The sequence below is a fragment of the Crocuta crocuta genome, unplaced genomic scaffold, assembly GCF_008692635.1.
Source record: "Crocuta crocuta isolate KB4526 unplaced genomic scaffold, BGI_CrCroc_1.0 scaffold233, whole genome shotgun sequence".
Taxonomy (NCBI): domain Eukaryota; kingdom Metazoa; phylum Chordata; class Mammalia; order Carnivora; family Hyaenidae; genus Crocuta; species Crocuta crocuta.
In genome coordinates, this window is record NW_027529526.1 from 6,942,449 (window position 1) to 6,953,364 (window position 10,916).

At 44.2% G+C, this 10,916-nt stretch overlaps 1 protein-coding gene across 1 annotated transcript in view; it reads right to left on the minus strand.

Moving 5' to 3' along the window:
- Nucleotides 1-9,816: 9,816 nt before the first annotated feature.
- The window catches only part of RASSF10 (Ras association domain family member 10), a 2,237-nt gene continuing 1,137 nt past the window's right edge, over nucleotides 9,817-10,916 (minus strand). Inside the window, 1 exon segment of the mRNA XM_077761068.1 lies at nucleotides 9,817-10,916. This exon segment is cut by the window's right edge and continues 22 nt beyond it. Coding sequence (XP_077617194.1) covers nucleotides 10,332-10,916 — 585 coding nt within the window. The 3' untranslated portion in view covers nucleotides 9,817-10,331.

Genomic DNA, 10,916 nt, shown 5'->3' on the forward strand with positions numbered 1-10,916 from the left:
CCCTGAATTTAGATAAAACTACTAAGTCTTTACAGATCCTTGCTTTCCAGCACATAAGAGGTGGCAAGCTCATCTTACTTATTTCTTGCTGTGGATTTAGAATCCTGATCATTTCAAGCAACCTTTATCTTTTTTATAGAAAATGGTATTTAGATACCACAATGTAGGGGCACCTGGGTGGCTCAGTCAGTTAAGCGTCTGATTCTTGACTTCAGGTCAGGTCATGATCTCATGGTTTGTGGGAAAGAGCCTTGCATGGGGCCCTGTGCTGACAGCATGGAGCCTGCTTGGGATTCTCTCTCTTCCTACCCCTCCCCTACTCTCACTCACACATGCTCTCTCTCGAAATAAATAAATAAAATTCAAAACAAATTTAGACACCATGATATAGGTGCCAGTGGGTACCCACTGCCACTAGGCAGTAATTGATTCCAGGCCCCATCAGTGGATAAAGTTAAGACATCTGTGATTTTTACTTACAAAAATAAGTAAGGAGCTTATGTTATTTCCATTAACTTCCTTTTTTGTTTAACAATATATTAGGCATTTTTCCACGTCAGTAATGCAGATCTACATTATTTTAGTAGCTGTATATTATCAGTAATATGATTATAACAGTTTCTATAACCACTTTCCTATTTAGGATGGTTTCTAATTTTCCACTATGACAAATATTGCTGCAGTGAACATCATGAACTTACATCATTGCCCACTTGTGCAAATACTCTGTGGATATCTAAAAGTGGAATCACTGCCTGAAAAGTATGAATCCAAAGGACTTCCTGTATTTAAAATCCCAATGTTAGTGTCATAGAGAGTACTTGTAATGATTTAATGCTACCTGCTTTACTGATCCCTGCCTTTGAAGGCCTACACCCTAGGCCTGGTACATAGCAGACATTTAATAGTTGTGTCAACCCAGACTGAGAGAGCCAAAGCCTACAGAAGAACATGCAAAACAGAAAAAGTCTAGGCTAATGTCTCTGTAACAATTCCAAGGAAGATTTGGGAAAGTTCTATGCCTCTAGTTCAAGGAGGATGACATGCAACAGGCCTAAGCCCAACCCACAGATTGGAGCCCAGTTTGGCTGACGTAGCCTGGATCAAGTAACCCTTGTCTGGCTCACAGATGCATGGGAGAGAATAAATTATTATTTTAAGCCACATTGAACTTGGGGATGATTTGGTGTACTTTATTATTATCTTATTCTTGGATAGAATGACTCAACATCATAAGGATGTCAATTCTACTCAAGATAATGTACACAAAGTGATCCCAACCAAATATACTGAGAAGGATTATTATCAGCTAAATAAGATTTTCCATTACTGAAAGTATAGAGGACACCAAAATGAAAAGGGAGAGAGACCAGAAAAGTGAGAGTAGTGTGTTAAGGTTCTTGTCTTGCTCAGGAAAAATAAGCATAAGTATGATCTCTAGTAACTATGCAGAAACAGAAGGGCAAAATTAAATGTACAACTCTCAAACAGCCAAAGGAAATTCTATCCATCCAATGAAAGAAGGAAAAGGGAGAAATCCTGTAAGTGATATGGTAGGATTTGCAGGATAAAGACCTCTAAAAAGTCACTCATCAATAAAAAACAAAACAAAAACAAGAATACTGGCCAAAAACTGTCAAGGACTTAAATACAAGAGCTTGAGCTGTAAAACTCTTAGAAGAAAAAATAGGAAAAAAGCTTCATGACCTTTATCTGTAAGGATTTCTTGGATAGGACATGAAAAACATAGGCAACAAAAGAAAAACAGACAAGCTGGACTTGAGCAAAATTTTAAAAACTTTTGTGCATCAAAGACACTGTAAACAAAGGCAATCTATGGAACAGGAGAAAATATTTGCAAACCACACATGTGATAAAAGATTACTATTCAGAAAATATAAAGAGCTCATGTCACTCAACAATAAAAACAACAACAAAATTCAACCAAAGTGGGAAAAGGATGTGAAGAGGCGCTTCTCTAAAGAAGATAATAGAAGTTCCCAGGAGCTGGAGAGGAGGAGAGAATAGGAAATTATTCTTTAATAGGCACAGAGGTTTTGTTTGGGATGATAAAAACGTTCTGGAAAATAATAGCAGTGATGACTACATTGTGAATGTACTTAATGCCAATGAATTATATACTTAACATGTGTTAAATGGTAAATTTTGTTATCTATATTTTACCATAATCAAAAAATTAAAAGGAAACACAATAAACCATATCTCCTCTTTTATTTCTACTGGAAAGTCCTAAAAACAACTGCCAACCCAATGGCAATGAGCACCCCTATTATCTAGAGTATGGTTCTAAATATCATTTGCCATTGAAATAAAATCAAGGCTCTGTGTAGGGATGGCTGATTTCAGGTCTGGGACAGTCAGGGTACGGGGTGAGCCTGGAACATCTTGACAAAGAAAGAGCAAAGGAAGCTTTTGAAGACTATGAAAAATATCCAGGAAGAAGATCCAGGGGCCAACCTGAGGAAATTCCCACTAACCAAAGATGGGACGATAGCTACAATGGTTTGAAACACATTAAATATTTTAAATCTTAAATGTCGTAATGATCCTCCAAAAGATGAACAATGAAGGAAAAACTCATTAGTCACGTCTGGAGACTGCTAGGGACCAATCACATTATTTTGAACACTAGTAAATAAAAATAAGAAGAGCATTGCTTTTATCCTATATTTCAGGGCACTTAGGATTGAAACTGTCCTTCAGCCTAACACTTCAAAAAGGGAAGAATCTTTCTGTAGAAGTACTCCAGTTAATCAATGATGAAGAAATGAGAGAAAGAGGAGAAAGAAGGGAGGGAAGGAAAAAGAGAGAAAGACAGAAAGAAGTATGAGGTTAAGAGAAGAAAACATAGAAGGATATCTTTGTGACTTTATGTCTTTTTTATAAATTTTTAAAAATGTTTTACTTATTTCTGAGAGAGAGACAGCATGAGCAGAGGGGGGTCAGAGAAAGAGGGAGACACAGAATCTGAAACAGGCTCCGAGCTAGCTGTCAGCACAGAGCCTGACGTGGGGCTCGAACCNTATAAATAGACAACTTTCCACAAAAGACACCATACACAGAGTTAAGATGGAGTCAAATTAGAATACGATATTTATACTTGCTCTGTAATTAACAAGAAACTAGCGTTCAGGACATGTAGGAATTCCTGCAAATCTGCCAGAAAAGGGAGACCCAAAGGAAAAATGGCCAGTATTAGGTAGTAACCAGATGGATAATAAGCCTGTGAAGGTCAATTTCACTAGAATAAAAAGAAACACAAATTAAGACAAAATTGTAAACACTAGAAAGTTGGATAATATGAAGTGTTGGAAAGGCAATGGAGAAAGTGAAGAATCTTCACTGCCAGTAAGAGTCTAACCTGGTGTAGCCATTCAGGAGAGTGATCCAACAGTTCAGCGCTCAAACTTCTGGGTTTCAAACCTCAGATTCTCACATACCGCCACTGATTTCTGCCCGTGTTCATTGTAATACTGTTTGAGGAAGTGAGAAACTGATAACAACCTAAGTTGCTCTCACCAAAGAAATGTAGACATCAAAGTGACAGAACACCACACAGGTCAGAAAATAATGAACTAGATTTGTGAAGTACAACGTGGGGTACTCACACAAACATAATGTCATGAAAAAAAGAAAGAAATATAGTGAGCTGTATAGTCCAGTAAAGGTCACATGTATTAGACAGAAGCACTATTTCATTCTACGTTTCAAAGATACATATACACATAGGAGTAAACGGAATGTGCTAGCACATTGTTCAACTCTGGGGTTACCATTCACACAGTCTCCTATGTCAATGGTGCCCTCTGGAGCATGACAGCAGAATATAATGTGAATGGTGCCCCCTGGAGGTGTGCAGCTTGACAGCCCTGAATATGTAAGATGGTTTCAAAGGTCATAGATCAAACACACTGGGCTAATTGCTTACAGTGGGAGGAAGAAGAGGAATGGGGGTGCGACTGGGGGAGGAAGGGAAGCATGAAGTAAAGTCAGATAGAAGAGGCCTTGCCCAGAGAGTGGCAGTGTGACCTGAGCAGAGAAAGAGGATCCAGTCAGTTCTGTGATTTTAAGGCAGGGGAGGGTGGGCCTTAGCAGGTGGCCTTGAGCTGGATAACCAACAACCTTATAAATTCTGCTACGAAATGTAGATTTTACCTTGAAAGATGTAGGGAATTCTGGAGATGTCTGGAGCAGAAAAAAATTTCAAGGAAATGGATGAGAGAGGCAGAGGTTGAAGCAGCGGGACTTCAAAGCAATCCCTGCTTGGGCCACACATGTTCAGTGGAACGAGTGTGACCAAAGATGCCTAAATCAAATGTGCACACCCAGCCCCATGGGCACAGGGGTCCTTGGAGGGCCCAACATTCCCTCCCTTGACCCTCTGCTGCTGCTCAGGTACCCAGAGGCTCAACCAGACACAAGGTCTGATTGAAAATGCTACGGGCAGTTTCAAACCAGCCATGGTTGGTACCACCTTCCAGATGCGATTGTGAATAGCACATGGCCGTCTGCCCTGGTGGCCGAGGAGGCCCCGTTGTTCGCTGACTGTCCATCAGTGCCGCTGGGTGCATTCATCAAAAGCTCCATGCTGACACATAGGGTATTGATTTTTTGTGAGAATTGTTTTTCCCAGCGTCAAGGACTTCACCCAACAGATAGATGCCAAGATGTTCAAATAGGAATTTCTCCTTTTTTTTTTTTTCCCTAAATCCCCACCCCATAGATGGTAGGTAACTGGCTCTATGATTTTGAGAAAGGCAGTCCACCTCCCTGGTGGAAAAACTTGGACAAGACTTGATTGTCTCTGAGGCCCTCCCAATGCCAACACTCTGCGACACGTGAGGAATCTCTTCTCCTGGCACCCAGGACCCCTCATGGGTATAATGTGCCTGGTGCGATGTAGCAAAATGGATACAGGTTTCAGAGTCAGGCTAGGGTCAAAGTCGTGTCTCTGCTACTCACCAGCTAGATGGCTGGCCTTAGTTTCTTTATCTGTAAAAAGTGGAGGTTAGAAAATTCTAGGGGTGCCTGGGTGGCTCAGTTGGTTAAGTGTTTGACTTCGGCTCAGGTCATATTCTCGTAGTCTGTGAGTTCAAGCCCTTTGATGGGCTCTGTGCTAATAGCTCAGAGCCTAGAGCCTGCTTCTGATTCTGTGTCTCCCTCTCTCTCTGCCCCTCCCCTGCTCTCTCTCTCTCTCTCTCTCAAAAATAAATAAACATTTAAAAAAATTTAAGGAAGTTCTATGTCACAAGATGAATGCAGAGAAAATGCATGTGACAATACTCAGCCCAAGGATCTGGTGTCTAGAAAGTACTCGGCAGAAAATAGTTCCTTTTCGTCCTCCTTTCTGTCTGTTTAGAACAATATGTTTCAAACATTTCCACATTCAGAGTTTTACAAATTTCATGGTCAAACATTCCCTTTCCAAGACTTTAAAGATGAACTCAGGTATTTTATTACATGTAGAAGGAAGTTCCCAGAAAACTCAAAACTGTTGATTAGAGGCTGTTAATAAGCATGCAGGCTTATGTATTTATTTTATGTTGATTTAATTTTTGATAGGAGTGGGTAGGGAGAAGCAGAAAATCAAATAGGATTTATATCATCACCTTTATAAAAATAATTTTTTAATGCTTATTTATTTTTGAGGGGGGAGAGGGAAAATGGGTGGGGGAGGTGCAGAGAGAGAGTGGGGAGAGGATCTGAAGCAGGCTCTGCACTGACACCAGAGAGCCCAATATGGGGGCTCGAACTCACAAACTGTGAGATGATGACCTGAGCTGAAGTTGGAAACTCAACCAACTAAGCCATCCAGGTACCCCTATATCATCACATTCTAAGAATAACCTTTTCTCATAGACTCAAGGTGAAAAAAGGAAATAAATGTTTGTCTTTTATAAATCTGTCTCTCTTATTTGTTAGCTCTCCTAATCTCACTGTGGAATTTGTGCCCCTCCTGTTCAGACAGATTGTTGGCCAGCTCTGATAGGAGACAGGCTCGCTTTTACAAAGCAAGTGCTCAGGGAAGACCAGGAAAACAGGAAGGAGAGAACGCACCACATCCTCTTAATGCTTTTGGTCGGATGACCCACATTTCTGTTGTAAGAATATTTTAAGTCAGTTGTTGCCAGCCCTGCATTCCTGGGACCACAAAGAGCTATTTAATTAATCTTGGTTAAAATATTTTCTTAACAATGGGACGCTTGGGTGGCTCAGTCAGTTAACTAGCCAACTTCAGCTCAGGTCATGGTCTCCCAGTTTGGGATTGGAGCCCCGTGTTGGGCTCTGTGCTGACAGTTCAGAGCCTGGAGCCTGCTTCACATTCTGTGTCTCGCCCTCTCTCTGCCCCTCCCCCGCTAGCACTCTGTCTCTCTCTAAAATAAATAAACATTAAAAAAATTTTCTTTACAAAATGTAATATCTAATGAAAGCTAAGGTGTGTGAAATAGGCCCCATCACACATAGCAGATTGTTATTAGAATCTTTCGAAAAGGAAGTTGATGATTAAGTACCAAGTCCTTAAATGTCTGCACTCTTTGACCTGGGAAGTCTCTTTCCATCTTATTGGGGAAAACAGATATGCGCACAAAGAAGCATATCACAGTGCTATTTTATACCCGTAAAAAAATATTAGGAACAACCTACTAACATGAGAACAGTTATATGCACTATGCTGTATCCAAAAGATGGATGCAGCCTCAGGTCAAAACCTGAGCATAAAAGCATACATACCACCTCATTTAAAGCATATATATTCTTGAAAGAAGCAAAATATGCTCAGTGGTTACGCATGCAAGTCTTGATTTCAGCTCAGGTCATGATCTCACATTTGTGAGATCAAGCCCCACGTGGGGTTCTACACAGGGTGTGGAGACTACTGCTTAAGATTCTCTCTATCTCCCTGCCCCTCCCCAGCTTGTGCTCTCTCAAAAAAAAAGAAAAAGAAATCTTCACAATTCAAAAGGTTGAGAAGGAAAATATGCCAAATTAAATTTTGGTAGTGATAAGCTTTTGATGAAAAGATGTTGAATGACTTTTCTTTTTACTTAGGTTATTTTTAGGTTCCTCATAAGGACCACGGTATGTAACTTGTCTAATTAGCAAATCATCCTCCTCACGGTTTATATGTAAACAGATAGAGATGCCAGATGAAATCTTTTTGGTTTGGGAGACGGCGGAGAATGGGATAATTAAGATCAAAGTTACAGTGAAGTCTATCAGTCCCAGCAAGGAGGGGGCCGGTTGGTGGGGAGCCTACTCTGTTTCACACTGTCCTGTATGGGCTTGCTGGTTCTTCCCCGGGATTTCCCAGTTCTGCAGGGAGAGCAGGAGACGAGCTCCTTCTCCCAGAGGCTCTGACATCCTGAGTGCTGATGCTACCGCCGCTATGCCTTCATTCCCACTCTTAGTGCCATGGTGATTATTTTTTAAATAAAGTTTTTAAAACTAGGCACTTCCTAGGCATGGGCACTGGTCCTTTTTATATCCACATTTCACCTTTCTCAGGCAGGCGAAAGTTCTCAGTAAAAGGAACTCTAGTCTCCCTTCTTTTTTACCTCCTGTTCTGTCTCCACACAGGGAGTGCCTCTTGGGGACATAAGTGATTTGGATGAAGGCAAAAAGGGGCAGACTGGGCCACCCTTTGTTACAAACAGAGCCTCCTCACTGCCGTAAGAGTTGACTGGAGAAGCATCTTCAGGTGGACAGGACAGGAAGGTTCTGGAAAGAGGGCACCAGAAAATCCCACAGCCCTTCTCCCTGTGATGTGACTCATTTGCTTTACAGGCTTCGGGCACATTTGCTGATGTCAGCAGCCCGTCAAAGTTTAAAATAATAATAATAGTGAAAAGGAAAACAGCCCCTTTCTGCCCAGCAGTCCTGCTCTGCCAACTTCTGTGTTTTCTTTTGAGTTAATAAACGTCTAAGAACCACCTCCCCCTACCACACTGGAGGATTGAAAAAAAAAAAAAGCACAATAATTTTAAAACCACCAGGTCAGCCCATTGCCAGCATAAACCATTCAGACAAGTAGCGTCTGTCACACTCTAATGAGGATTGTACCTCTGCCTCAAAAGGGAAGCTATCATTAGGCTTCGTGTTTATGAGATCGAATGGTCATCTAGGGGCAGTGGCTCTCTTTTGGTCCCTTCCTCACTTTAGTCATGCTCACGACCAAATGCACAGACGTTCTCTGCATCAGGCGAAACTAAAACACCATAATTACGCCAGCTAATGTCTTTCGAAAACATCCATTAAGAAAACGGCCCTTTTAATTCCCCTTTTCCTTGAAAATCTGAAACATCCACGTGCGTTGTAACAGCATGAGGGTGGGCGGGGGAGGAGGGCCGACTCCCCAAAGGAGACAGCTGAGATGGTTTGAGGGGGTCAGGTGGACAGGGGTCAGGTGGGCAGGTCCCCGCGGGGAACCAGCAGACACGATCTCTCCAAGGAAAGAAACATCTCGATAAAGCAAGACCTCTTAAGTTATCTTCATCTATGATGTTGAAACCGGAGCCAGCCCCTCCACGGTTAGGCTGATACCCGGCTTGGGCAGCAGGCTGGCACCACACACACCCCCCATTGTTAGTACCTCCTCAGGACAGATTAGATCCCGCATTCCTCAGAAGCACTGAGCTCCAGAGGGAACACTGCCAGCAGGCTCCTTCCACAGGGCAACAACTAGCTACAACTGATAACTTCTCATTGAAGTAACTGCAACAATTAGCCTGAGACCCCACCAGGGCTCTGTCACCAGCTATTAAGAGAGAGAGGTGTTGCGCTTGTATCTCCCGGCGTGTGCGACTGCATGAGCCATACAAGAGTCATTCAAGTCGTCTTCAAGCTCACTTTTGTATGCTTTTATCTATGGCTACGTGCCACAGCTAATCAAACTGCTCACCCAAGGTGTGCTCTCAGATTGACTTCTTTTGTTTTCTTTTGGGGGCCTTATCTAGGAAACCTGGATATTTGCATTCTCCATTTAGGCTTGGACAAGTAACTACTTAATCTCTGACCAAAGATACTGAAGGTAGGCTTGGGTGGGGGTAAAATGCCTGGAGGTCATGGTTGGTTTTAATCATAAGGCTTAGTTCAAAAGCTGACCGCTAACAAAGATCTTTGCTTTCAAGTCTTACCTTCAACCAGAGTGCTCATTAAATACCAAATTTAGTTGTACCGAACTTGACTTCTGCAATGTCCCTTCTAGTTTTCCTGGAGGAACAACGCTTGAGTGGATGAAGCGGCAACATGAATTAAAATTAAGGACACCGCAGGTACCTTTGCAGGAGTAAATCCCCAAGGGCCTACGTTAAGCTGTAACCAGGGATTAGGTGTCCCAGGATTCCCTATCTCAAAAAGGTTATGTTTGGCTTTTGTAATAATAAAAGCTCATTTTAGGGAAAGGAGGTTATTTTACCATACACTGTATTTGCCAGGAGGAAATACAGGCTACACTACCATACCGTTCAGCCTTTGAAAGAAAACAAAAGATGGGGCGCCTGGGTGGCTCAGTCGGTTCAGCGTCCGACTTCGGCTCAGGTCATGATCTCAGGGTTGGTGAGTTCCAGACCCGCGTTGGCCTCTGTGCTGACTGCTCAGAGCCTGGGGTCTGCTTTGGATTCTGTGTCTCCCTCTCCTTCTGCCCCTCCCCCTCATTCACTCTCTCCCCCACCCCCTCTTTCTCAAAAATAAATAAACATTTTTAAAAGTTTCAAAAAGAAAAGACGAACAGTGTAGCAGATGGGTAAATCCCCCAATCTGCAGAAACGTAAAGAGCCAGGATTTGGGTGCCTGTGGGTTTTATCAGAGATGTAAGCAAGGCTGAGACGAACACCAGCCCTCTTTGGCTAGTTTTAACACGTTCACAGTCACAATTAACATTCAAGGAATTTCCTTTTCATCCAAGAGTTTCTTTTAAGAGCACTTTATGCCACAAACTAAAGTTCTAGCTGCCATCAGTCCTTCCCATACAGAAGATTGCTGAAACCTCCATAACACTTTTTCTTTCTTTGAAAATGGGTTCGGACCACGTCAGTTTCCCTGGGGCGACTGTTTTCCAACACAGGACGTTCTCACCTCCTCCCGCCTTCCTTCCCTAAAAGAGCTTGGAATGGAGACCCGGCCTGCACCCCCTCCGCACTCCCTAGCAGGGCGGGGATCCCCAGCCCTCCCCCGGCCCCGCGAGCCGTGCTGCTACCGGGCAGGAGCTCCCCAGCCCACCCCCGGCCTGGTTTCGAGTCCCTGAGCCGGCCAGGCCACGGCTTTCTTCGAGGAAGGGAGAAGCGCCGTCTCCCTCTCCCACCCTACACCTCTTACACGAGAGATTCGCACACGGGCACCGAGTCCGAGTCCTGGCTGTGCATGGAGCTCAGCCCGGTATCCGAGTCCTCATCGTTGCCAGGACAGCTCTTGGCCAGTCCGCGGGCCTGGTCCACCCACACCTCTGCGCAGCCCTGAGGCCGCGGTTCCCGGGAAGGTCCGCCAGAGCCGAGAGTCCCATCGGGGGCCACCGTCAGCTCCAACGTGTGCAAAGTCTGGAGGAGGCCCTGCAGCTCGCGCTCCTTGCTGTCCCACTGCTGCTGGCTGTAATCCAAGTCCGACTTGACGGCCTCCAGGTCCGTGTTGAGCCGCAGCCCGATGTAGAGGCTGGTGCTGAGCTGCGTCCTGACCCTCTCCTGCTCCAGCAGGAGTTCGCCGTCGAGGCCGCCATCGGGCTCCGGGGGCTCCTCCCGCGCGGTGAGCTCCTCCTGGCGCCTCCGCATCCACCTCTGGTTCAGCTCCTCCTGAATCTCGGTTGAGAGGCGCTCCAGCAACTCCTCCTGCTGGGCCCGCTGCTCCTGCAGCTGCAGCAGGTCGTCGCACCGCCGGGCCAGCTCCTCCAGCGCGGCCGCCTGAGC